The sequence below is a fragment of the Pimephales promelas genome, chromosome 7 (genome assembly GCF_988280905.1).
Source record: "Pimephales promelas chromosome 7, fPimPro1.hap1.1, whole genome shotgun sequence".
NCBI lineage: Eukaryota > Metazoa > Chordata > Actinopteri > Cypriniformes > Leuciscidae > Pimephales > Pimephales promelas.
Genome location: NC_142775.1, coordinates 25,148,597 through 25,176,550, shown reverse-complemented (window position 1 = coordinate 25,176,550; position 27,954 = coordinate 25,148,597). Strand labels below are relative to the sequence as shown.

General features: G+C 37.9%; 3 protein-coding genes across 5 annotated transcripts; 1 reads left to right on the top strand and 2 right to left on the bottom strand.

The window, feature by feature from the left end:
- Positions 1-229: 229 nt before the first annotated feature.
- map3k19 (mitogen-activated protein kinase kinase kinase 19) lies at positions 230-10,414 on the top strand. Of its 2 annotated transcripts, XM_089133256.1 has the most exons (12): positions 230-482; positions 681-835; positions 950-1,062; positions 1,146-1,255; positions 2,486-2,540; positions 3,599-3,677; positions 4,095-4,303; positions 5,800-5,843; positions 5,931-7,814; positions 8,073-8,174; positions 8,311-9,011; positions 9,154-10,414. In XM_089133256.1, the coding sequence occupies exons 1-12, from the start codon at positions 294-296 to the stop codon at positions 9,242-9,244; spliced, it is 3,732 nt and encodes a 1,243-aa protein (XP_088989382.1). In that variant the 5' UTR covers positions 230-293; the 3' UTR covers positions 9,245-10,414. The 2 variants fall into 2 exon arrangements, with proteins under 2 accessions (XP_088989382.1, XP_088989383.1); XM_089133257.1 differs by lacking the exons at positions 230-482; positions 681-835; positions 1,146-1,255 and having other exon boundaries at positions 976-1,062.
- Positions 9,430-21,121, bottom strand: ccnt2a (cyclin T2a). The gene is given in 10 exon segments (XM_039655375.2): positions 9,430-10,832; positions 10,834-11,984; positions 12,072-12,142; positions 12,236-12,399; positions 14,552-14,597; positions 14,821-14,883; positions 15,259-15,319; positions 19,202-19,330; positions 20,241-20,322; positions 20,924-21,121. Coding segments are annotated over 10 exon segments (2,103 nt in total). The 5' UTR covers positions 21,082-21,121; the 3' UTR covers positions 9,430-10,654.
- A 225-nt stretch (positions 21,122-21,346) lies between these two features.
- On the bottom strand, positions 21,347-26,705 carry acmsd (aminocarboxymuconate semialdehyde decarboxylase). Of its 2 annotated transcripts, none has more exons than XM_039655689.2 (10): positions 26,527-26,704; positions 25,769-25,813; positions 24,535-24,631; positions 24,314-24,363; positions 23,951-24,187; positions 23,689-23,782; positions 22,958-23,053; positions 22,628-22,800; positions 22,301-22,399; positions 21,347-21,909 (listed from the first exon to the last, which is right to left on the bottom strand). In XM_039655689.2, exons 1-10 carry the CDS (start codon positions 26,581-26,583, stop codon positions 21,847-21,849), a joined length of 1,011 nt encoding a protein of 336 aa, XP_039511623.1. In that variant the 5' UTR covers positions 26,584-26,704; the 3' UTR covers positions 21,347-21,846. The 2 variants fall into 2 exon arrangements, with proteins under 2 accessions (XP_039511623.1, XP_088989381.1); XM_089133255.1 differs by having other exon boundaries at positions 21,871-21,940; positions 26,527-26,705.
- Positions 26,706-27,954: the final 1,249 nt, after the last annotated feature.

The window sequence follows — 27,954 nt, the reverse complement described above, 5'->3', positions numbered from 1 at the left end:
CAACCAATTAGTTCAAAATTACTGACTCATCCACAGGCACAGCACAATGGCAACATATAATTTTGATGTTGCTTCAATTTGAACGATTTTCACTAGTGGAACAAACATAGTAAAGTAACTGGGAATGCCATGTAGGTTACTCCATATTAACTTATTGTTTTTATTTGTTGTATTTAATTATTTAATATATTTAATTGTTGTAATATCGCACTTGCAATCGTGATGTTGGTCTTAATATCACCACCATCAGTGCATTGCTCAAACTACTCAAACATACATTTTGAACACAGGTGATGCATTTCCTTCTGGAAAGAGGAGCTGACGCTACACTTTGTAACCATAGCAACCAGACAGCTCTTCATGTTAGTCAACCAGCACTCCAGGGGGAGCTGTTGATGGCTATGATGAGAGACGTACCACGCCAGAGGCAGCTCTCACTAGCAGCCTGGTGGGGAGATCTCTACTGTCTACAGGACCTGATGGTGAGCAGCTCAGACTTTAACTTACACTTGCCATTTGACTGCTTGAAATGTGATATCAGACAAAGCAGGCCAGACTCCATAGGGAGATCTCTGATGGATCAGTATTGGCCATCTGTCATGATATATTTTTACACTCACCTCAGGCAATGGCTGGAAGGAATTACAACAAACGAGTCTAATATTGTTTATGTGTTGCAGGCCCGGACAGACTTGATGGACTTAAATAAACAGAGCAGAGATGGTCTGACCCCACTGATGCTGGCTGTAAGGGATGTGGATCTGTTTGAAGGACTGGAGATGCCATGGGAATATCAACCCGTGGAAGTGGTGAAGGAACTTGTGTCTCTTCAGGCGTAAGGAAACCTATTTCAATTTTATTAAGCCTACAGTTATTATTTTTACTTCTTGGATCTGTAAGGTATTTGATTTCGTAGGCCTCTCACTGATCCACGTGTTCTGATTTCCAGTGACACAAGGATGCTTGATCGGAGAGGTCACACTGCTTTGTGGTACGTCTCTCAGATCAAGAGCACCAAGAAGGAAGATCTCTTTAAAATAATGGAGTCTTCAATGCAAACAGGTAAACACTTTTCTTTTCATTTAGAAACCAGTTTATGTTCTCGATGCATTTACTCATTTTAGTGTTTGTATTGTATTTTGGAGATACAATATTCTCGTGTCTGGACGAGTCTTATTGGTCAACGAGTCCTTCTGTACACTCCAGCTGCTGTCCTACACGTGGCAGCTGCACACCAGTTTCAGATAAGATGAAGGTCAGGTGCTTTAACACGACTTACTAATTAATGCAGTGAATATTGCCAGTGTCTCACACAGAAATCCTTGTGAACTTTGTAAACAAAAGCGGACATATATTTACAGCATAAGCTGCATAAAATAATAAATATGTATCAGTGGGACTGTAAAGGCAATACCAGTTAAATGTAGTTTATTTGCTACATTTAAATGTTTTAATTAAGCCGTTCATGACGTTCCATTTGGCTGAGCCTTGGTCACAGCAGGCATCACAGCTGGCTAATGATGGTGTTTGTTAGTTGATTTAACGGACCACCTCCAGATGGTCAGTAGTCAACAGGTGAATTAGTCATGTGTGATTCTGTAAGAGGTAATTGTATGGGACGGTCAACCCTTACAGCTTTTATGCAGTTTTGTTTCTTGGTGCATACCAGCTGTCATTTTAAACCACCTTTCCTTTTCTGAACTTTAAAGTAACCATGAAATCAAAATTGACATTTCAAATATTTCAAGAAATATTGCTGTATTTATTATAAATGATTTATCGATAAACTTTTTTTTTAAATTCATGCGCCCTCATAAACTAACTCTTTCCCTGCCACCAATTATGCCACCTGTTGCCAGTCACCATAAGCATTTTTGATATTTTTTTTACAAATCAGTAATGGCCCCCCAGAATATTTTGCTGTATGAATATAGATGCAATATATTCAAAAGAATTAACAGAGCATTCTGCTTTAAACAAAGTCTTGCTTAATGCTTTCTTTTTTATCAACAGTTGAATGTCGAGAAAATCACGTTTTGTCAAAGACTACAGCGTACATAAGCAATACTTTTATTACTCGTCTCGGTTTCTTTTTTAAACATGATTTGATCTGGAGATTTTATACTTTTTCAGAAGGCCGTATAAACAGTAAAAACATTCTATCAATGGCTGGGAAGCGTTGTGTCAAACAATGGAAAATTCCATCAATGGCGGGAAAATAGTTAATCAAAATAACTTACCTTCTTGCAACGATATCACTTCTTTTCCCTAATGATGTTTTTCGGCTTGAGGGCAGGACAACCTGTCACTCACATAAGATCACAGTAATAGCAAACCACAATGATCCAATCAATTACCGATAGACAAAATCGAGTCCAGTCCTATATTTTTTGGTCTTGTTCAAGAAGCCGTTTCACTCAGATATACATCAGAATAGGGAAGAAAAGACTATTGCAACTTCTGTTTAATTTTTTTTTTTTTGTAGAAAGAATCAGCTGATATAATCATTGCTCAAAAGAACAATGCAGACATCCACCAAGGTGAGTTGCTGGAATAGACTTAACAAACATTAATTGTGCTCATCCTAGACAGAATGTCAGAGGTACTGTACACCTGCTGAATCATTCCAGAAGGACAGTGATTCTCTGTGTTCACTGGGCTTTCAAACACCCCCTTTGGCAGTAACCATCACCCTGAAACACACACACACACACACACACACACACACACACACACACACACACACACACACACACACACACACACACACACACACACACACACACACACACACACACACACACACACACACACACACACACACACACACACACACACACACACACACACACACTGCAGCCTCAGACTCTCAGCCTATCCCTCAGAGGATCCATGACAATAGGAGGGGTGTGTCTGACTCTGCTTTTTGGGCTCCTCTGTTTCGACCGACTCAGACTACACCGAGTCATCAGCAGAGAACCTCTGAATTTGCAGATAAGGATTATGTAAGACTCAGAGGAACTGTAAAACATTTGGTTTCAGTGAGGCTCGGGCTACTTTAGAGAGGACAGACTTTATGAAAGGTAATTTTCTTTGTGTACACACACGCAAATTTTGGGGTCAGTAAACTGTATTAAATGTTTTTTTAACAGAAAAGCTCACAAGGTTGCATTTATGTGATCCAAAATACAGTATACACAGTAATATTAGGAAATATATTACAATTGAAAATAGCTGTTTTCATTTTAATATATTTAAAATGTAATTTATTCATGGATATATATATATATATATATATATATATATATATATATATATATATATATATATATATGAAAAGTGATGTCTATGTGTATATGATAAAAGGATTAATGCTTCTAGGGACATTTTGACATTTCATTAAAAAATATTTATGTAAGATGATATATAGATCTTAAAATGTTGGTGGATTTAATTTATTTGTATTGGTTTTAGTGTTTTCTGTGGATAGTGGATCTAGTTTTTTGTGAGTTTTTATACTAGCTCTACAGTAGAACCATAGGAACGTTTCATATGACCCTATAGTTTTCACCTAGAGAGTGTATTTGGATGTCTGCAGATAACAGGATTTGCTTTGAGGGTTGTATGGAGCCAAAGATGGACATCAGACAAGACAAAGATGAGATGAAACGAAGCAGGTTATGACTGCATCTGACTGCATACACACTCATTCATCACTTCCTCAAACTAAATTAGCATTCAGATAAACAGGAGAGCCAATCATGAGTCAACAAATCAGACTTAAACACCAACACCAGCAGTTGTGTATACATAAACTGCACAAACAAACTGCCCTCACAAACAATCTGCCTGCATGAAACCCCATGTCCATTCAGTGGCTCCCTCTCATTTCTACACAAAGACTATACAGAGGAGTACAGTTACAGGATCAAGCCGTCGTCAACATAAGACTATGATTCCAGGGTGTGCCAGAGAGAGAGGGGGAGGGTGTTAGATTTAGCTCTGCCCTTACTTTTTAGAATAGAAATTTAATAGAAATAGAGAGTTTTTATATTTGAAAAATATAACCATGCTAATGTAAATTTTTCACTCAGTCGGACTTCATCCTTACCCAGCCTATGGAGCAGTAGAAAAGACTGGGGTAAAGTAAGGCCTTTGCATCCATCTCTCAGTTTGACTTCCTCCTCAATACCCGTTCTCCCTGCTGCTCATGCCACTCAGCTCAGCAAATCTGCACCAATGCTGATGAACCCTCTTCTTGATGCAAGTGTGCTGCTGAAAGCACGGGCTAACATTCATAACAGTAAGTATAGACAGTTGTTACTTGCGGAAAAAAATCTAGTATTAAAAAAATTACAGAAGCTGATAAATAGATATGTACAGAAAGACATATAAATAATGCATAAATGCACTTCCTGGAATGCAGTTTGACAGAATACATTGGAAAAACAAGCACAGTAAAACATTAAAATTGTACTTACATGCATCAGCTGAAATGCAAGTTGGTCCTTGAGTTAAGGCTAATAGCTTGTTTGCAGTCATGTGATTCTGATGATGAGTTCAGTTGGAGGGCAGGAAGTGAAAAGCAGAATGGAGCAAGATGGAGGAAAGTCCGTACTGTGCTGGTTAAGAAAGGTATAAGTAGAAAATCACAACATTATGTTGGACGTGATCCTTATGTTATAAAGAGACATTTTTCTACTGAATTGAAAGTCTTATCTGCCATCGTCCCACCACGTTGAGTTCGGTATCTGATTTGTTTATATTGTGCTGCCTTTCTGCTAGTGATTTTAGGGCAGTATTTTGATATTCTGTTGTGATTGTGAAAAAATGTCACCATTTAGGTCATCCACTCTGAATAGAATGTATGGGCAGTGATGATTTGAGCAGTAAACTGATAATTTTGCCAGCGTCTGTCTTTAGTAAAACTGCATGCAATCCAGAAGGTAGCTACAGATCATGGAGTACTATGGAGTTCACCAAAGGAGATGTGTTAATAGCCAGAATCAAGAGTCCTGGTGTAGCTCCTCAACTAGTCCAGATTAATTTGAATGTTAGTTTCACTGCTTTCCCAGTGCTCAAGAAATTCTATATCACTCTCTATTGTTTCTAAAGAACATCTAGAAAGGCACTGAGTATGTGATGAACAAGAAGGGAAGTAGTGCCAGTGTTAGTCATTTCTGTATTATTAGGGTAGTGTGATCCAGGGGACATTTACTTGTATTGCCTGGAGATTGTGACAATTAGAAAAACAGAATAAGAAGCTGGACAAGTCAGAATTTCAGAGAACAGAATCCTGACATAGGTAGGAGTAGGTAGAGCATGAAGAACAGCCTCTCCATAATTTTCATAATAGTGAGAGCAACTGTTTTGAGCAACCATCATTTGCAAAACATCCTTGGGATTTTATGACAGGATGAACCAGCTGCTGTGCATCTTCAACCCCCAATGTCTGATTTCAGCAGACCCCAGAATTTTGATCAGCTGGGGTAATGTTATGGACATTAGCCTACCACTGAGCTGCTCAGAAACTACTCTGCATCTCCACTAATAATTTGTATGATCTACAAGGGGAAGGCTTGCAGAATGTTCAAGAAGTATTTTTCAAACAAAATGTACGTTGCCTACCTTGTGGTTGGTGTGACCAAAAATGAGGACAAGTACTTGCTTAGTTAATGGGGCTACTCTACTTTTAAGTTGTCTGTGTGCAAATTTGATTGCCATGAATGAACGATTCTGTTCTGAGAAGGTTGTCACACGAAGGGAAAGCATATAATAAAACTTCTTAATTAACTACAGGACTTAAAGCTGTTGACACAGGGGATGACAATAACAGGAAAAAGGTGAGGGAAATCTTATAAAAATAGAAATAATACAAGTAAAAAATCTTGACTTTAATAGCATTTTGATTATTGTGATGTGATTACCAGACGCCACCTACTCTATGTTCAAGGACACCCAAACATCTCACTCCTCTGGACAATAGATACACGGATGGTTCTGGACGTTCAAGCCTCGAGCACCCACTGATCTTAACACAAAGCAGCATCTTGCCCATCTCATCACAATCTGGGAGACGATTGGAAAGGAACTCAAGCCAGTCTTCCCGAAGATCCAGAGGCACCAGAGCGGGCAGTGAAGAGAGCAACTCCTGCAGCAGTAGTAGCCAAGAGGAGGATGAGACTGTGCCTCAAGATGCACACAAGATACATGTGGGATTAGAGAAGTCACTCAATTTGGAATTAGGGACCTATTTGGATTTTCAGGATTTAGTCAGTTCTGTAATTAGCAATACCACAAAAGATAAACACAATATAATTTCAGACAACAATAAAGATTATACAGCTATCGAATCATTGACTGTCAGGGAGATCGAGGCTAATACGAGATCTTCCAAGTCTTCCAAAACAATTGAAAACTCAAAGGATCTTCACGGAAAGTGTCCAACTTTAGACTGCTGCTCTGTTTCTGAAGGACACAAAAGCATAGTTAGGGAAATACATCCTTTAGTCAGAGAATCCTGTTTTATCGAAGATGAGAAGCACTTTACCACTGTGGATTTTACTGAAGTAGAACAAACTACAGATGGAAAGAACAAACCAGTTAAAAAAACAAAAGGAAATGACAGGAAAGGCAAACCATTTATTCAGACAAACCAGTCATTCAATGTTCTGGCACACAGAAATCAAAGTACTGTTAAAAGTACAAGGAACAGGATAAATTCACCAATTCAATCAAAGCTGCAACTTAGAGAATGTAAACCCACAAGCCTAGTCACTGCAAGAGAGACAACTAACAAATATTTGCCAAGAGCACCTACAATAGCTCGCAAAAAAACAGCAGATGTAGCCCCAACCACAAAAAGGACCTCTGAACCTTTTCAGCACACAAGGTCAAGTGATGAGAAGAAAGTAAACAATAACAGTCAAAAGCAAATTCACAGAGATCCGAGAAGTGCAAGGGCACCCAAAAAGCCTGCACCAGGAGTAGCACAGCGAGCAAGGTCAGCTGTCGATTATGTCACTTACAATGACATGTTTCTTAAGATCAGTCAGGGAGATGAAGGTCCAGCAATCTATGAAATGTTTGCAACTCCAATGTATGAAAATCTCAGAGTAGACTGTTCAGCGGAGAAAGCAAGACAGGTTCATACAGCGCTTCAAGTTAAAAGACAGATAAATGGAAAACCGAGGGACCAAAATACAGTGGAGGTTAACCGAAGGAAACAAGCGCAACCTGAGAGATCCAATCGAGGCAAGTGCAGGCATCTCAAGCGGAGGGATAATGTTACCAAAGGGATGAAGAAACACCCTCCTCCTTCAGAGAATAAATGCCATGTCATTATAACTTCTACTTGTGGAACCGTCCAGAAGAAATCTGAAATGCCCATCATTACGGGTGATGGGAGGGAAATTTCAGGCATGGAAAGACAATGTACTTCCATACTGTCAGTGATAGAAGAAGTTCTTTCCAACACTGTGCCCAAAACAAATCTCATTACGGACATAATACATCAAGCACAGACTCCAATGGATGCAGGTGTTAAAAGTGAACCTGAAATATCATGTGTGAGCAGATTGCCCACGCAGCCACTGATCAATACATGGACAAGTGACGGAACAGTGTCACCTGTGCACCAGAGGTTTCCAGATGAAGCCAGTGATGGACTTCTCACTGATGACCTGCTGCGGTCTTTGGCAGAGAAGTTGATCTCACTTGAGAAAAGAGATGTTGAAACACTCAAGACTGAAAATGGAGATGGCACAGAGTTTAAACATAACTTGCCTTCAAAATTTAAGACATTTCTAAATAAGGTAACGTTTAACATATTTCAATTGTACATTGAGTCAGAATTGCCAGCAATGGTCCTTGCTAGAGGGCTCCTTTCCTGCTGACTTCAGCTCCAACCTGCTTCAATACAACTGCTTGCAACACATTGATTTGCTGGTATCGGTGCATTTTATTGGGGTTGGAGTTGAACTCTGCAGGATGGTAGCTCTCCAAAAGCAGGGATGACTACCTCATTCCTTAAGTCGATATTCTTGTCACATTGAGTTTCTTTCATCCATCAGGGTGTTTCCTCAGGTGAACTACACAACACTCTCGAATCTTGCTCACATGATGCTATTACATGGACAAAAGGAGAGGTTCTGGGTAAAGGAGCTTTTGGGACAGTAGGTGTTTAAATGATAAACATTTCAAAGCACCATTTTTAGCTTTAAAATAAAAATGATTTTCAAAATGTTCTCCAAGTACAACCTGATATAAAGGTTTTATGTTTCTCATTTTGTTCTATATTTTAATTTATAGGTGTATTGTGGGCTAACCAGTCAAGGCCAGCTGATTGCAGTAAAACAGGTGGCACTGGACGCTTCAACTTCAGAGATGGCAGAAAAAGAGTACGTTCGCCTGGAAAGAGAGGTGGAGCTTCTTAAGAACCTTCATCACACTAACATAATTGGTTTCTTGGGAACAGCTCTCTGTGAGAACACTGTAAGCATATTCATGGAGTATGTTCCAGGTGGCTCCATCGCAAATATCCTGAGCCGGTTTGGACCATTGCCAGAGAAGGTCTTTGTTCTATACACTCAACAGATTCTGGAAGGTGTTGCCTATCTTCATGCCAACAGGGTCATCCATAGGGATCTGAAGGGAAACAACATCATGCTTATGCCCACTGGAGTGATCAAGTTAATCGACTTTGGTTGTGCTCGTCGTCTTAGCTGTCTTCAGACTTCAAATGGAAGTAAGAGTGACCTTTTGAAGTCTGTGCATGGTACTCCATACTGGATGGCACCAGAGGTGATAAGCGAGACAGGTCATGGACGGAAATCGGACATCTGGAGCATTGGCTGCACTGTGTTTGAAATGGCCACAGGAAAACCACCCCTTGCACACATGAACAAGATGGCAGCCCTTTTTTATATTGGAGCTAGAAAGGGCTTAATGCCTTCTCTGTCTGATGACTACTCTACACATGCAAAGCACTTTGTCCAGGCTTGCCTAACCAGGTACATTGCTCTTTTACTCAAAAATCAAGAAATATTTGCTCTGGTTCTTTTTGTGAAGTTTTTAAATCCACTGTATATATTCAGCCTGTTTTCCACACGCTTCCTGTGTGTTTTGTAAGTGGGAAATATTTTCTGTTTGCAGAGATCCAAGGCAACGACCGTCAGCAGAGGAACTGCTAAGACATTCATTCATCTCTCATCACAGCCAAACCTGCAATAGACCAATGAACTGAAAACTTATTCACCAAATCAAAAAGTACATTTTTAAAACAATGATACAATGCAAATTGACCATGTGACCCAACATTTGACATGGGGAAAATATAATTTACTAAAACATTAAAGAACCGTACGTAGTAATTTGACAAACATGGCGATAAGCTTTTAACACAAATGATCAAATACACAAAGACTGAGGTTAAGGTAGTGGAAACCATATCATTTATTAAATCTAAATAAAATGGGGGTGAGGGGGAAGTGCCAGGGTTTGCACTTGCCTTGTCCAACTGCAATTCAGTGATCAAAAGTAAAATGATGGTTTGTACAATGCTGGCCTCGTTTACGAATAGCCTCACCGAAAAAAAATCTAAATCAAAAGATCAAAACCATTCATCCGTATTCAGAAATAATGTTGAGGGCCTATGAAAGCCCAGATCTCTTTGGGTCAGAAATGTGATAATGAAATCAATCTCTTTTTACCCACCTTTTTCTTGTTATTTGTTATTGACTTACAGAGTTGCACAAATAGGCTACTGCTTCAAGCCAAGAAATATATAAAAATGCACTTCACAGCGAAGGTTATGTAAACTTCATAGAACTACACTTTTTGAGGCACAACCTTTGGCATCCAGCTTAAGGTCATCTTGAAGGTCAAAAAAGGTACAAATTGCATGGCCTGACAACATGCCAGGTAATTGGCAGGGTGTAGATCGCCTGCTAGTTCACCCTCTTCTGGAACAGGGAACACCAGTTCAAACATCACTGGAAGGCTGTGCTAGAAATGCCAACGACAGATTCTAACAACGAGTCACAAAATCCCCTCCACCCCCATATATTTATATATATGTATATATATACATTTTACAAGCAGCTCCAAACCTGAGAAGTTATGGTACAGCTTTTATCATACAAGAATGTATGTACATTTTTCTCCACATTCTGTAAACAACTCGTCCCTTTCATTTTAGACATGCAGCTCATACAGAGGGTATCAGATGAGGGGAAGGTAACAAAAAAAAAAAAAAAAAACATTTAAGGAACTATGGAACTTAAATATTGATTCTGCATTCCTTCTAACTAACAAATGAGAGGAGTGTCAGTCTTTTTAGAGGCTGCTTTCAGTCATATAAATTTTCACTGTGGCAAAACTTTCATTACTTATTTTTATCACGTAAAGATTTTTTTTTTTAAAACTAGAATGGCCCTGAATTTCACATACTGGCTTAAGCATTCATACTGACTGTTCATGAGGGAATACTGAGAAAGAAGCAGCAGTTACACAGAGATGGCGAGACTTAACCGAACTGCCAGAAGATCGGGAAGCATTTTTATTTTCTTTCTCTTCATTGCTGTTTTTTTCTCTTCTTAATAATTAAATCTATGCTTGATTTTTCTTTTATATTTTATCCTCTTTTCCTATCAGTTCAAGAGTCCATTCCATGGGCACTTAACAGCGAATCAAGCATGTCAAAAGTATCTTTGTAGTCTCTGTGTTGGCCATTAGCAAGGCCGTCGCCATCAGGGCCATGGCTCTCCACTGGTTTCCTGGCCAGTTTCACTAGGGTGTTGAGATGTCCGTAGCCCACCTGGTATGTGACGGGGAGGGGGGAAGGGAAGGTTAGGAACAGAGTTGTGAGATGACACACACAGCTGAACAGATGAACAATGAGAGGAACTACCTGTACCGCCTTTGGAGCTTTTGTTCTTTTTGGAGTGGTGATTGTGGCTGGCGTCGGGGTTCACCCTCTTGCGTGAGGAACTGGAAGCTGAGCTTGCACCATCAGCAACAGAACCTAATGGGCTCCTAAGGGCCGAACTAGCTGCGGGTGGCTCGAGGATGCTCCTGCCATTGCCGCTATGTGTGTGAGTGTGCGAGTGGCTGTGTTTGTGATGGTGACGATGGGTTGAGTGGTCTCTGTGTTTCTCCTTGCTCACAAGCGGGCTGGAATGTTTGCTCTTTGCAGCACCCTCATCTGAGGAGCTGTGCCGCTCAGAGGACACCTTTATTTTCATTTTTAGCTCCTCCTTACTTGATCCCCCTTTCTCGGTTTGAGAGGGGACTGGAAGACGCAGTTTTAAAGAGCTACCTTTTTCACGTTTGTCCAGGAGCTTGTCCTGCCCAGCGACAGGCAGTTTCATCTTTATGGGTGAGGCAGTGGTGACTCCTGCTCCCTGCTGCCCCAGAGATAGTTGGGGTAAATGTTTGCGGTAATCTGTCTGTGCTGGAGCAACATAGACCTCAGTCTCAATACTCTGCTGCTCTTGCCTGCGTTTCTGCACCGCCAGTTCAGCAGCGTGTTTCTCCCTGTACTTGTCCAGAGACATTTTCTGTGTGGGTGCTGCAGGATAGGTTGTTGCCTGGTGCTTGGCACCACCACTGGACTTGTGTTCGTGTTTGGCAGGGTTGATCTCTGTACTTTTGTCAGGCCGATGTGGGTGCATAGATGTGTGTGGGGGAAGTTGTTTGACAGAATACAGGTCTGAGCGTACTTGGTCCTGAGGCCAGTCACTGGGGGCGGTGTAAGTGTAAGCGGTTCCCTGCATGCTGGCAATAGAATCAAGAGAAAGACTGCTGCTTGAGTTGCCTGGCAGGGTCACTGGGAAAGATGTGGAGGCTTTGGAGAATGCTGTACTTGTAGAGACCCCAGGAAGGGCATCCATCAAGGAGAGGTCCTGGGTTAACGAAGGTCCCGCTAAAGAGCTGCTATCTGAGCCCTGACCATCTGATTTGGGCTTCTTAGCCGCTTGTGTAGCCTAGAAATAAATATTGCAACTGTGTGTAATTTAACTACGTTTGACAATGTAAAGACACCCAATGGATGATTTAGTCTAACTGCTCACCCTCCAGTTACGAATCCTCTTTAACCTGCTAGGTGTCTTCTCCAGTATCTGCAGAAACTCGTGGGTCAGTTCTACAACAAAATTCAAATGAATATAAATCATGGGTGACTAAGAAATAGGACAAAATTACCCTTATATGGTAATTTAGGGGAATGTCCATTTACCATCAAGAAGTTCAAGTGTAACTAAGTTGTCCACATACTCCCACCAGTGCTTTCCATCAGTGGAAACGGGGATCTCCCAGTTGGACCACTTGCAAGCCAGGTGAATGCAAACACAGGCGATGACTGTGGGCTTGTACTGCAAGCAGAAGGTGGTGAGGTGCAGACTGCAAGAGCAGCACGTCATGGAGGAAGAAAAAAGACAACAAAGAAAGAGCACAACATGATCAATTGCTGAAAAGATGGAATGCAATGTTGAACATCTAGAAAGTATTAAAGTTAAGAAAGCATTAGGCACTAAGATGTTCCCCAATTCTGAGCAACATACTTCCAAAATTTGCTTGCACAGTTCAGAAACTACTTCATATAGCAGCATGCAATTTAGTCACATTTTACAATTTGGACATTATAATTAAAGCATTTCCCTTCAAATCTACTGTTCATATTTTGTGACAATCTGAATGGCAAAAGACATGAGAAGGGATGCTCTGATCAAGATCCATACAATATTGATTGTAAGTTGAAAAAAAAAAAAAAAACAAGTAGGCTTACTCAACATATCCATACAAGGATACACAGAAAGGCTTAGGGGAAATGGTCTACAAGGCCTACTGTCAGACTGCAGTCAGCCAATTCTTATCAGCAGTTGATCGATTGTAGCATACCTACATTTGAAGTTTAGAATATCAGTAAAAAGTCTTAAAACAAGAGTTTATAAAATAAATTCTACTATGAGGAATTAAAACTGTGCTAGCAAAAAAATAATAGGTTTGTTACTCATAATCAAGGGTAAACTTGATACTACTGACAAAAAAAAAAAAAAGTACATTCAATAACAGGTGTAAAGGCCTGCAGTCAACAGAATCATAGGGAACAGTGAAGCAAACAAGCATATGGTTACCATCCATATTTACCACATGTATGTGAACTGTATGTAAACCTATGTCATGAAAGGCATAAAGCCGTTTGGCCTCATTAAGTGCTTATTTTTTAATCTCTGTGAATTTGCCCTGTCACTTGTTCTGCTATACTGATGACAGAAGAAAAACTGCATTAATAGTCCCTGAAGAAGAAGATTAAGACATTTCTCAGCCAACATGCTAATTTTTTTTTTTAAATGTGTTTTACTGTCTTTTGAAAATGAATACAAATAAACTGAAGCCTCAGTCAAAGCTGGATGGTAACCTTGTGCTACAGAACAGAATCAATGTTTGGACATGGGGTAAGAGGAGCTTTTAAATGCAAAAAAAAAAAAAAAAAAAAATAGTATAAATGAGTATAAATGATTAGATCATCCATCAACTGTCATTGGCCATATGAAACTGGGGCTGATTTATCAATTCTGTTAAAAAGTCCACGTCCTTTGGGTAACTTGCTCTTGTTTGAGAACGTCCCTTTTATGTGCAAACCCCGTGTTAAACATATGCTGCTCTAGTCCCATGTTCAGACATCGCATATAGTGTTGCAGTATCCCTAAGCAAAAAATGGGCATATACTAATGATGACAACTAACCTAACTTAATGAAGACAATAAATACACAATGAGGGGGAACACACACAAAATCAAATTATTCTATTTGATTCAATTACAAGGAAGACTACACCCTTTAAGGACCTTAAGTTACACACCTGATATAGACAATTTTTTTTATAGATTATAGGGCGTATACAAATACATAGCCACTGAAACAATTCTTTAAATGTACAAATTCAAACAGGTCCTTAATGGGTTTGCTTGCATTAAACACAAGTACATCACAATGGAAGCACAACAGATGGCTTCATCTCACAAATCAATTCAGGCAATTCAGGCATTGAATGACAAAAACAAAAACAAACAAAAAAAAACTTCTAAATAGTTTGAATATGAAAGACCAAAACATGGTTTAATTATCACTTTAAAAATAACAAAATCATAAGAAAAAAACAAGGGGGTCTGGGTACTTACCGTGAGAACTTCTATGTAATGTTTACATCTGTGTAATCTTTAGCTGCTATTCAGGCTACCAAAGTGTCTTTTTTAGACAAATGCACTTCTGTAACCGAGCAAACGTGAGGTTCAAGAGCACCACTACACTTCACATTGTGCATTCAACCCCTCTGTGCCAACAATGATCCCTCGTACAATACACCGCACTGCAACCGGGGCCGGTGCCGCCGGACCCCCTCCCCACCCCGATCTGAGGGCATGTTTGAGAGGGGGGGGCGTCCCAGTAGCCACCGGTGCAAAGAGGGTGTTGGACACTGGTAGGGTAACCTGCAGTAAAGGAAGCTATAGTGTGCAGTCACAGTGCAACAAATGAGGTTCTGGATAACAACCTGTTGGTAGCCATGAAATAGGAAGTCTGTGCCAGATCCTTGCTTGCTGTGAAAGCAAACACAGAGAAAGAGGAAGGTAAAAGAGTGAGTAAAACTCTACATGGAAGTAAAAATGAGACCTAATTACACTCAAATCAGTGAGGTTTACCTCTCCATGAACTGCATGCTTAGCCATAGTTCAAAAGCCAAAAGTTCAGATTACTAGATTAAGTCAGCACTGTTTTATTTCTAATGGTGATTGCAGAGAGCATGTGAAGTAAAGTCTATACCTCGGACTAGCTGGGAACATTTCACAACATCAGTGTGTGGATGTTCAATTGTTATTTCAAAGCCTGCAATATAAAGCACATGAATTTAATTCCTAACTGAATCACACGATTCTCAACACCTGTAGATCATGAAAGAACCATGCATTAGTTAGAACAAAGCCTTTAAAACAATGCAGAATCATTGATACCCATGTGTCCTGTTGCAAAATAATCAGGAGATCCAAGATTAACTGAAAATCAATTTCACTTCATTGCAACAAAGCTTAAGATCATCATTCTGTCTTTAAATTTAGCAATGATGATACAACTTTCCAGTCAAAAACTGAGTGGAAATGCTTTTTTTTTAATTCAAACTTTTTTCAAAGGTGAACCGCTGTCAGCAAGCCTCTATGTTCACTCTAATATTCAGTTCAAAGGAACCTCCTTCCATAGACTTACCTAAAGTCTGCAGCACTATGGTTTCAAGTATCACCAGCTCTTGAGCTTGCTGGAGGTATGCCTGAAGTTCAATAGACAATCATTACATGAGGCTTGTAATGTGTCTTTCTATATCTTCATCCAATAAACAGAATTCTCTGCATAATTCCAATTACAGGCAACACTAATTTTTTGCTTAACAATTTAACACTTTTTTTTTTATAAATTAAGACCCTCAAGATGATATTTTCCTTATTTAAGGGAGTTTTATGTCCTAGCACTGACACACTGGATGTCTAACGTCAGTGTCTCACTAGTCCATTTTCGGTTGTAAGCCTCATTTACATCATTGCTGGAGAATGAAAGGGAGTCTGTGAGTTTCACATGAACGGGAATGTAGAGAAATATTAGAGGCATTTCTTTAATCTGTCCTCCTTAAATGGTTAGTTAGAGTAGTTAAAGGTATAGTTCACCCAACAATTTTAATTGTCATAATTTACCCTTTGTCGCTCCAAGCTTGTAAATATGGTCAAAAGAAAGCTCAAAAGTGCTTGCATGACAGGCAAGATCAAAACTAATCAATTCTCACGCTTCTCTTGACCATATTTAATGAGGTCTATTAAGTGCTTATGAAACTTCAAGTGAATAAAGTAGGGCTGGACGATAAACCGGTCTCAGTATTTATCAACATTAAACCATTGTCGGGAACAATAAAAAAAAAAAAAACGTTCGATATAGCGCTCGATATTTTCATTAAAATGCACCCACATCGCCGGTAGATCTTAGGGGCCGTTTACATATCGCGTCTACAAACACGCGGAATATGGAAGCATAGGGGTAGCAACATTCAATTTGAAATGTAATTATGTGAAATGTAAAATGGCAATGCATTTCTGTATTTAAATGTACATTTACCATTATATTTGTACAACGTTGGTGCAAAATTAAAATTTGCCATTTCATATATCAGTTTAAATATGTAAATTGAATACATATTTTAATACTTTGCAAGTCTCTAAATTAAAATTTAAATGTATTACACAAATTATTAGATATGTTTAACACGTTCAAGCAAAAACTCGAGCAAAATTATTTATTTTTCGGATCAAATTCATAGTGAAAAATGTGACCACTCTTTATTTCTTCACAACTGATTGTAATGTTCAATAAAGTGACTCAAGTGATGTATGACCATCTCCCATTTCTATTTTATTAAGTATATTCACAGGGTGGGTGGGGCCAACTTCACGCAGTGATTGACAGGGTGGGTGGGGGCGGGGTCAACTTCACACAGTGATATTACATTTCAAACTGAATATTGCTACCCATGATTCCATACTGTCTCCTTTCCAAAGCGTTTGCGCTCCCATGGCGTCTGTCGTTGCTATGTAACCATGAACTGTACTCTCCAACACATGTTGACTGAAGGTGCGTTCCATTCGACCGTGGAACGCGAAGTTAAAGATGGCGTGACCAACACAATGTTGCCCAACATCAAAAGGCAAACGGAATGAACGTGGGACGAAAACCTTACTACTCATTTCGAACTTCACGCTCAGTTTGGACCAATGTCAGTGCAGCGCAAGTCAATCTTAAACAAGAGACACTGTTACTACACAGCGCTAAGATCCAGTACAGAAAGCATTTGAATTCACCACAGACGTAATAACATCACTGCGAGATCTAGTGAGAAGCATTCAAATTGCTCCATTATTAACTGTAGATCTCTATAATCAAACAGCACTGGCGTAGAAACCAGGAAAAACATTGGCCATTAACTAGGCTTTAAAGTGTAAATTGCAGGTTAACCACCACAACCAATTCATGTGTAAATTAAAGTGCTCAATATGTATATATTTAAACATTTCTGTCTTAAAATACATTAAAATAACTTCTAAGGGTTTCAAAGGTAGCGTGTTATTTACAGTAACTGGGTGATGACGTCATAAGAGGGAGTAGCAACCCATACTCTAGATTCCTACTGTTTGTGGCTTGACTATGGAGAACCACTGAGAGACTGAGGAGGTGGGGAACCATCAAATTCTTGATGGACCACAGCCCTACAATTTATCAATTATCAATTCTTGGTGTGAGGAAAATGAGGGGAGGGTTGGCCAGGTGTCCTGGTGATTAGCTGGAGCTAGCCTAGGTTAGCCTCGTGCTAACCTGGATAACATTAGGGAACAAGCCAAAGGGAACAGCTCGACCTGTGACTGGAAAATGTGACGTGCCTCACGCAGCATATCCTGGTTTTGCAGCCTGTTCTCATCCTTTAACGTCATATGCAAAAACGGCGATATACTACGCACATGGCACCCTTTATCGTTAATATAATACGCGAACCCAAGAGGTCCTGAATCCTTTAGCGTGAATATGACGCACACCCTACTCCACACCTAAACTTAGCCCTCACAGCGCGTTATATTAACGATAACGGGTGCCATGTGCGTAGTATAGTGCCGTTTTTGCATATAGCGTTCTATATGACGTTAAAGGATGAGAATGCGTTGGGTTTTGACGCATGCTGTCTGAACCCATTTGTTCAGGCAGGATCATGGTCCTCTTGAAGCCAGCACACATGAGTATGTTTACAATTGAGTTATTTCATTCATCACTTCTGAATTAAAAAAAAACAAAAACATTTCTATATAATTACTAGCCTACTTGCCGTTAGATTAACAGTAACTCTAGGCTTGGAGTCCCTTTTATGATTACACGCCCAGCTTAGCGGAAGGGAGGGGGAGTGTAAAAAGTACCAACTTTTCATATTATATTCAGCATTTTGGTATAAAAAAACAAGAAAACAATGGTGGGTGGTTCTTATCTTTGTTTAGTAAGCACACTGCATTATCTTCGTGAAAAATGTAACCTGCAATTTACACTTTAAGTCCACAGATCAGCAACATTCACCATGGATTTAATGTACTAACACTAACTGTAACCATGTTTGGCTGGAATAGTAAAATGCTTTCAAGTACGTCACATATCTTTTTCCAGCACTTCAAAACTCAAATATGACCATATTTAAAAGTTATTTTTAATGTGATGACCAAAACATTGTTTATCCTTCAAAGATTAATCTCATTTATAAAACTTAAGTTTCAAGATGTAGGATAACTCACACTTATTTAAAAAATGTTTCTTTTAATACATTTTTTTTTTTTAAATCAAGGAAATTCCTCTGGTATTTCTTTCTTTCTGCTGTATCGAAAACGTACCGAACCGTGACACAATTGTGTATCAAACCGAACCAAGAATTTTGTGAACCATTACACTCCTACTAATTACAGATGTTGATCTATCTCAAAGTTTGCCTTGATTGTTCTACGTTAACTGCACACATTTTGTAACATTTTATTCAAATTCAAGAGTTTCTTTAAAATTTACTTTTTTATCTTAATAGAAGACATAAAGATGATATTTTTGTTTACATTTTTGACAGCTAAAACTAATATAATTTGTTTTTTGCCTTAATAATGAGGATAAAAAAAAAAAAAAAACAGTGGTTTAAATTCACTTGTCTAAATTTGGTTTAAATTTAACTTGTCTTAAAAAAAGCTATAAAAATATCAATAATTATCAATACCTAACGATATGAAACATTATATCGTGATCAAATTGCACAGCCCTACATAAAAGCAAGCATACATTAATTTGGTTTATCAGGGTGTAGCGCGAGTAAACGTTGATACTTTTCACTTTTGTTGAACTAACCTTTACTTTTGTTAATTAATGGATATGACATACATCTGATAAAAAAATAAAACAAATTAAAACAAACAAAAAAACATTTGGCAGATGAGAAACCCATGATCAAAGTCGAGTTGTGTAGAGTTGACTAGTGAGACGCCTGATTCTGTAGCGACAGAATCTAAACACTCTTATGGAGGCATGTGTACCGGAAATTATTCAGTATGATGAAAAGGTGGAGAAAATAGAATCAATAAAAATACCCATGACTTACATTACTCTTAGTATCCAGAGGAGGCTCTTGTGGGTTTAAACAAGCATGCGCTACTTTGATGACATGTTCGAGTTTCCGTGGTTGCTCTTCAACTTTTGCAGCCAGAAATAAAGTTGTTGGGGAGATGGTCTGTAGAGGAAAGAAAAGACATGGTCACATTGAAAGATGCAAGTCTACTTTCAAGGGTTAGGCTATTTCCCCCTAAAATGAAAGTCATATCCTCAATTACTCACCCTCATTTTATTCCAAGCGAATAAAACTTTTGATAACTTCAAAACCCAAATGAAGACACTTTTAATGAAACCTGAGAGATTTCTTTCACCATTAAAAGTCCATTCACTCAAAACATTGATGCTTTAAAAAAAGTTCATAAAAATATAGTAAAAGAAATCAATATGAATTGAGCGGATTAGTTTTCTGAAGAGACACAAATGCTTTATATGAACCCGATTTAATTAGGCTTTCATATAAAAACACTAAAATAAAACGCATCAAAAATGGTAAACAGAAGCTCAAACATGTTTGCTTGACTTGCAGGAACCAATGAGGCTGGTTCTCGCATGTTTTAGATGAATGGACTCAAAGGAAGGACATTATCTCAACAGGTTTCATTTTAATGATGTTTATTTGCGTTTTAAATATGAATGAAAGACTTATGGATTTGGATCGACATGATCAACATGAGTGTGAGTAACTGATGACAAAATGTTACTTTTAGGGTGCACTAATCCTTTAAAACATCAGCATCACCAGTGTGATTTCAAGAAACTAAAAAAAAAATAAAATAAAAAATATCACAGCTGTGTAGTAGACCAGATATGACCAGTGTCTCTCACATGTTCATCGTGACTTAACACAGAATGCTATGTTTCCATTCCACTTTAATTTTAAAAGCTGCATTTATGGTTGCAATGCCAGCACAGTGGAAACATTCTTACACTCCAGATGAAATTAAACACAGAAGCTCATGAATATTCAAATGGTTAAAAATGTTACATTCAATGGATGCAGGCAGTGTGGATGGAAACATGAAACTTACATTTCTGTGGAATTTGGTGAAAGAGTGGTACATATAAAATCTGTGCATGTAAACAATGGCAGTATTTATTGTGAGTTGAGAACTGATTTTTAGAGTTAAGGAAAACGTAGGATTACGTAACTTCAGCCATTTATGTACAACTACGTATTCGTGTTTCGTATTGATACAAGGTCGTAAAGCAAATGTACGCATTTTAACAAACCCCGAAAAAAAAAATCACATAATTCGTATTTTGACAGGTTTAACGTTAGTAGTGCAGGGCGGCTTTAATATTTACGGTAACCGGCCTGCCCGCGTGCCATTGACATAACCCTATGGGCATAACGCGTGAGATGCGTGATGTCGCGCGTATTAGCAAATACAACATAAACACAAATCGAGTAACAACTAAAGTTAGCTTATAATCATGTCTAGCCAACATGTAAATATACAAATTGTACGTCAGTCATTAGTAGAACATTAACATGAATTAGCACCAGCCTAATTGCTAACGAGGATAAACTGACAATCTCTAATAATTTCAGCCGAGGTCACAACTATTAACGTTACATATATTCACGAAACTGAAATGCCAGATTAGATATATTACAGGTGTAAAAGTAAAACAAACAGTCGCAGCGAGAGACACAAATGGGCCTGCTGTTGAACAACGCGTAATTAGCTAACGTTACTATGAAGGATACACATTTAGTCTCTGGCCCATGTCCTGAATAAGATTCGCGGCTTGCTGTCGATAGGACAGCTCTCTGTCTGGCTCCACTCCGCAGCGACGGGACGGGGTGGTTTCGAGCTGTTCCCGGGTGAAAAACCATTTGGACGATGATCCCCGGCACGCCGCCATTACCGTCCAGCAAACGAACAGAGAGCGAGCGTCACGTATTTTCACATACGTCATGTCCTTGACGTAGCCTACGTCTCACAACGCGTTGCTGCTGGGAACTGTAGTTTATGAAAACTACAGAACTATAAAATGATATAGTTCTAACTTCTATAGTTTATATTTATAGTATGAATGATGCTGTCATGACTCATAGGTGTACATAAACTGAGTGGTTAAAGAAATACTATAAACTGAGTGGTTAAAGAACAGCGAAAGACACAAAATGTTTTATCAAAAGCCTTTTTGATTTATTCAAAGCAAACACCAGACTCCTTCTTTAAACGGCATCATCCTTTAGCATTTTGTGGCAGAAATTCAAATGTATGTATAGTATTACAGTTTTTCTTAATCTCTTTGGCACATTTTTAAACAGTTTTAACATTCTCAAAACTGTAAGTGTTTTTGTAACTGTTTGCTGGAATATCACAACCCACAATATCACAAAATTGCAAGTTTGCACAATGTAGTGAATCACCCAAAACATTTGAAATGAAATGAAATGAAAACTTTTTGTCATCCTATCAACACACAGCTTTGCTCATTCTACACTAAAATGATAAGATAAGACAAATAGGCCTACAATGTGAGAAAATATTATTATTATTATTATCATAGCTCAGACAAAATAATTTGCACTCCCCAACTCTGCCTATATGGTTTAATTCTCATCTTATCCAGCTAAATCACTTCTGTTCTGATATACATCAATAGGCTACAACTGACCAGTCACTCAAACTGTTTTCTTGACAGTCCTAAAAAATCCAAAGCATTCCCAGCAAGCAGTTTATCCTAAACAAAAGAGTAGAAGAGTGAAGATAAGCTGTAAAATGACAAGCATTTGGATATTAGTATGCTCTATATGCACTTTAATAACTTAATTACAGTATTATCATTATTAAACATTATTTATATACATGTAGCCTACATTTTATATACAGTATACCAACATTTTATGTGCAATATATTAATTCATGTATTTGCAATTTGAAATAAAACTTAGTGTGTTCAGATAGATGATATATAGATAGATAGATACATATAGATAGATAGATAGATAGATAGATAGATAGATAGATAGATAGATAGATAGATAGATAGATAGATAGATAGATAGATAGATAGATAGATAGATAGATAGATAGATAGATAGATAGATAGATAGATAGATAGATTCTTATACCTTTAGCAAACTATCAAACTCATCCATGGATTGAATCAATGCGCCTGGCTCCAGTTCCCCCAGTGGAAATGGGTAATCTGTTCCTAACATCACTTTATCCTGCAAAAAGCAAAATTCTTTATTAAAACTAAAATAGCACATAAAACAGAGGTGAATTATATTTATTTTGCTGCACAGTTTTTTTTATTACTAGAATACAAAGGTCCTGCACACATGTAGCACCTGCAGGTCCTGCACACACAGCTATTGCCATTTCATCAGTTAGAGTTCACTAGTGGTGTTGCTGTGGCATTAATGCTGGCACAGTATAAATATTAAAATAACTACCTTTCCTATGACATCCATGAGTAACTTCAGTGAAAGTGGGTCATGCACAAGAGAGTCAGTGTAGAAAGATCCTATGTATTTGCGTGGGTTGATTTTGTTGTCGACAGCACAAAGATCAGGGCGCACTTTAAAGCCATGCTCAATTCGGCCAATGGTGTATGGAAAAGCACCACCTGGAACACAAAGTATGAACTATAACACCACAACCACTTCACAAAAAAAAAAAAAAAAAAAAAAAAAATTGTATTCTATTTATAGTTCAAGGTTATCCTTTCTGCTGTTTTGCTGTACATGACATCATGATTATAAATTATTATTATTATTTTTTACCTCCGTGAGCAAAGCAGACCTTAAGTTTGGGAAATCTTTCAAAAACACCTCCAAAAATCATGGAACAAACTGCCATTGTAGTTTCTGCTGGCATACCTGTCAGAAATAACTGGGATCAAACAACGACTTGGATATAGTCTTCAATACAACTGATTCAATAAAAATGATCACAATCTGCTATTAAATATTTAAACAACCTTTTGCAGGAAATACCCTCAAACAAATGTGTGTTTCTGGTGCGTGAAAAGATGGAATTATAATCTAAAATGTTGTTCAAACATTCTACAATTTAAATACAAGTATAAACAGAATATACTTAATGTATATAAAGATGAATGTGAAAATTGATCAAATTAAATCAACAATGATGGTCCCATTGTTTTGTTATTTTTGTTGCTAGAGTTGTCATTGCATCATTGTTGTTTTTGTTTGTTTAAAATTGAAAGTAGATTATATCTATTTTGTTATTTTTGTTGTTGTTGTTATCTTTTGTCATGTTGGTGAGGCAATCTAATTTGTATTTCTATTTTTATTATAAGATTTTTTTTCTTCTTCATCCTACTCCTGTTCTTCTTGTCATAGGATGTATTTTTATTCTGTTTGTTTGGATTTGTTAAATTGCTGTTGTGGAAATTCGTGTTGCATTACCATGAAAAGAGAATACATAATTTAAATGAAATGAAATATAAAAAACTGTAGAATGTCATGTCAAGACACTCAATCAAACCCACCAACTAACCAAGGCAGCCAGTATTTTGCCATTCTGCCATCTGTCTGCATGTCCCACGGATGCACAAATATCGAGCAGTTGAGTTTCTCAGCGGCCTGTCATAAGAGGCAAAATACTTTTAAAATGCCCCACACACACTGAGACAAAACTGAATGACTTGACAAAAAAAAAACAAAAACACAAAAACAAACAAACAAAAAAACAAAAATACCAAATGCTTTAGTGTGGATGAAGCATGTTCTACTAAAGGCAAATGTACTTACAGCATAGACAGGATATAGCTCTGGGGCATTGAGGTCCCATGTGTTTATATGAGAGCCAATTTGCACTCCAGGAAAGCCTAGCTGATTCACACACCGACTCATCTCTTGTACAGCTAGATCTGGGGCCTGCATGGGCAAAGTGCCCAGCCCAACAAAACGCTTTGGGTATCGCTTCACTGTAGCAGCCAGATCATCGTTCAGAATCCCACACAGGTCCAGTGTGTCATGGGGTTTAGCCTTAAGAAATGCATAAGACTATTAGTCTGAAATAATAGACTTTATAGTAGTACTGTAAAATGGGTTTTATGGCAGGAAGGTGTAATTGAAACCAAGAGTTTGGTTCATTTTTACACTGATTCTTACCCAGTAGCTGAACATCACCGGCACAGTGGATAGCGCCTGTACTGTCACTCCTGAAAAAAAAAAAAAAAAAATGAATACAAATATCTGCAATAAATAAAACAAAAAAGTAAAAAAGTAGAAATAAACATGAATAAGAATTAAAATATATTTCTACACACACACACACACACACACACACACACACACACACACGCACTTTATCAGTGTGTTTCACTCTTTACCATGTTTGTCCATATCCAGAATCCGAGCATCTGCATCCCAGCAGTTCTCTTGGATCACTCTAAACAATTTTCCGTCCTTCATCATTTTAGCTTCTCCCTGGTACACAGAAAACCCATGGTCTTTCTTTTAAGAATCATTTTTCCATTATAAGAATCCATTTTCCATTTGATATTTCAGTGAATTTCTGACATTTCTACATGACAGTTAGTATTTTCAGCCACTTGGTGGCAGTGGAGAGCAAAGTCTAATTCACACAGTAATACAATGCAAAGGACTTTGGAACGAGAAGAGGGACAAAGTTTCTGGCATGACAAGGTCTTTTTACACCAGGAATCAATGTTTATTTGCAGATCAAAGGAAATGGATTATCTTTGAATACGTGTCACTCATTCAACCAAATATAGTTTATTTAAAAAGTTGTACTACTCTATATTGTTGTTTGTTTATTAGTTTATAAGGCACAGTTGAAATGGTAAGATCTATGTGTGTGTTAATGTCAGCAGCCGCATTGTGCTCAAGATGATCCGTTTTTTTTTCTCGGCTACTTTACTGAAGCTAAACCCCATGTGGAGCTCTATAGCTGCTCTCAAGGAGCCCAGGGAAGGCCTGCTGTCCTCTTTTTCCACACACACACTAACACCCCTGACTGATAATCTCAAAAATATGAAAGAAAAGGTTAAAGAAAAGCACTATTGCCTGATTAGGAATTCAAGCAAAAAAAAAAAAAAACTGGACTGCTTAATGAGCATTTCCCCAAATTATGTTTATTCAGTTTTAAAATAGTTCTTCCAATTGCAACGTAGAACAGAATTCAGAGTCAGAGTCAGAACCAGAAACCACCAGAGACACCAGCAGAAATGCAGTACAGAGCAATTCAATTACTCTAAAGGTCTGCAGGTAGGCTACATAAAAAGGCTGGCAGAAGTTTTAACATCCTCCTGCTCTGAGTGGAGGATCAGATCCGTCTCTGCTGCCCACTCATTCCTCATGGGGGTCGTAACACACACACACACACACACACACACATACACACATACACACAAACACACACTTTCTCTCAGGAAGAGCTCATGCCAGCTGGATCTATAGCCAAGCATGCAGAACCTTTTCCATCCAGCTGGTGTTCTTCCATTATCATCAGCCTAAACTGCAAATTGAGCTGATTTTCTCTGTGAGCGATGGTCATTTATAAAAGAGTGTATGGGATGTTCCAGTGCAGATTTTTAAACTTACTTTGCAGTGATGGTGGAGTTGAATGAATCCATCATATCCATACCTCTGAGAAACATGAAATGTCAATATTGAAGTTAATTTTATAATGAAATTTTATGCTATCAAAATATTACACTTTTGCTATGGCAATAAATGATTGAATAAATAAATTAACTTGGCTTTAATTTGCTTGTTAAGACATGGGAAATGATTAATAGAAATATTCCTTGGCGCAGTCAGATAAACAAGCAAGAAAGGTCAGGGTTAGTGATCAAACCCTTTCATTAATGTTTAACAGATGCATACATATTATGAGTAAATCTGTGGCCGCGTCTTGTCGTGTCACTTTTAGTATTGAAATACATTTTTAACATTAACATAGAATCTAAAAATAGGAAAAGCAGATTTCCTTTATATTTGGACAGGCACACTTTATATAGGCCTACCAGTAGGCCTATATTAAATTAACTTTAAGGTAGAGCTGACCTAAACATAACAAAATCCAGCAGGGGCAATGTATGCTTAAAAAATAGAGGTTTAATAATAATAAATAATAATAATAATACATTTTATTTGTAAAAGCACCTTACATTTTAAAAGAAAAACCTCAAAGTGCTACAGTTTTGACTGAACTAATTTATCTAAAGAAGCAAGTTTATCTAAAGAAGCAAGGCAACTGCAAGTTAAATAACTGAAAAAATGACAAATATGTTATAAGCCACTTAATCCTGGTTAACCCATGATGACCCAAGATAACTTCAACACTTTAAGCAACCTACCTGTTTCAGGTCGGGCCATTCCTTTGGTAAAATATGATTATGAATATCGATCTTCATTCTGCTGACATTAAGAACTCAATTCTTAAGTCAGAAGTTTTTTGACAGGCTTGCAAACTGAATGTTCACTCCTCGTGCAGTTGTGAATGTTCAACAGTGTGTGAAGCAGAAAACAAACCCACCCCTGAGTCCGGTCTTTTCAAATGGCCCAATAAAAACCCCTAGAAGTGAGACACCAACCAGCACCATTAGTTTTTTATAGGCTAACTTGTAAATATACTGTGTGTATTGTATGAACAAATTTATGTTTGTAACTTATGCAATAAATGGCAAACTTTTACATAAAATAAAAAAGGTTAAAAAATCAACACACATTAAAAATGGAGATTGCGGTCTGGAATAACCATTTCATGTCAGTTTCGGTACATTTAGGAAATATTTTATCTAGTAACTTTACATCATGCACAACAGTGTTCTCTAGCGGTTACTGGAGGTAGTAGGCTACGTCTGAATGTACTGGCACTTATCTCGTATTCTTGCTGTTGAAAAAAACAGCACATTTACCTGTTTTAGGGAAAAAGAAAAAATCCCGGATCCACTACGTATTGGATTTAATCCAGTAGGGCAGGCCTACGTGTTCGGTCTACAAACTGCAGCGAGGACATCCTGAGAGGTCTGGGCCAAGAGTCTATAAAAAAGGGGGAAAGTTTAAGTAGCCTAGGTCGCTCAACGCTCACCCTTTACTCACCCTTGTTCCAAAGCCCGTATTTATTCTGTTGAACACAAAAGTAGATATTTTGAAAAATGTTCGTTGGTAACCAGACAGTTGAAGCCAGGCAACCATTGACGTTAATAGCAGGAAAAAATAAAAATAAATAAAAATAGGCTATATGGAAGTCAATTCCGTCAACATCTGGTTATCTTGTTTTGTGTTCAACAGAAGAAAGCAACTCGTGGTTTTATGGTAAATTATGACAGAATATTATTTTATTTGTATTTTGTAATATTCAAATTAAATTATCACATAAGTCACTTGACATAAATAAATTGTCAATAAAAAATAGCTATAACTGTGATTTCACAAACACTAGCTAGGCTATTAGCCTGCAACAAACATGTTCCATGACTGGAATGCATAGAATAACAAAACTTCTTATTACAAAAAGTATAAAACTTGTAAATAACAAAAAGGCAAGATTATATGAAGTTTTTTAATGGATTAATGATGACAATGTGGCAGCTACTGACTTTGCCATAGCCTATAAAACAATAATAAAAACGTTTCTCAAATCTTGTGTCAATCGAAGGAGGAACTAGCCTACAGCTGCTACGATCAGATGACGTGCAAATAAGAAAAGTCAATGCCAAATTACGCCGTGCCAAATTACAATTTGGTGGCTGCAGTTCTTGCGCTCGGATTGGAGTTGTTCT

What these genes read in the sequence shown, in the direction of transcription:
- map3k19 (XM_089133256.1), top strand. Translation starts at nt 294, where the DNA reads ATGCATTTCCTTCTGGAAAGAGGAGCTGACGCTACACTTTGTAACCAT. An exon ending in ACTGTCTACAGGACCTGATG is followed by an intron (nt 483 to 680) that starts GTGAGCAGCTCA and finishes TATGTGTTGCAG; the next exon opens with GCCCGGACAGACTTGATGGA. An exon ending in CAATGCAGACATCCACCAAG is followed by an intron (nt 2,541 to 3,598) that starts GTGAGTTGCTGG and finishes GGATGTCTGCAG; the next exon opens with ATAACAGGATTTGCTTTGAG.
- acmsd (XM_039655689.2), bottom strand. Translation starts at nt 26,583, where the DNA reads ATGAAGATCGATATTCATAATCATATTTTACCAAAGGAATGGCCCGAC. An exon ending in AACTCCACCATCACTGCAAA is followed by an intron (nt 24,632 to 25,768) that starts GTAAGTTTAAAA and finishes TCTGTGTACCAG; the next exon opens with GGAGAAGCTAAAATGATGAA. An exon ending in TCTGGATATGGACAAACATG is followed by an intron (nt 24,364 to 24,534) that starts GTAAAGAGTGAA and finishes TTTTTTTTTCAG; the next exon opens with GAGTGACAGTACAGGCGCTA.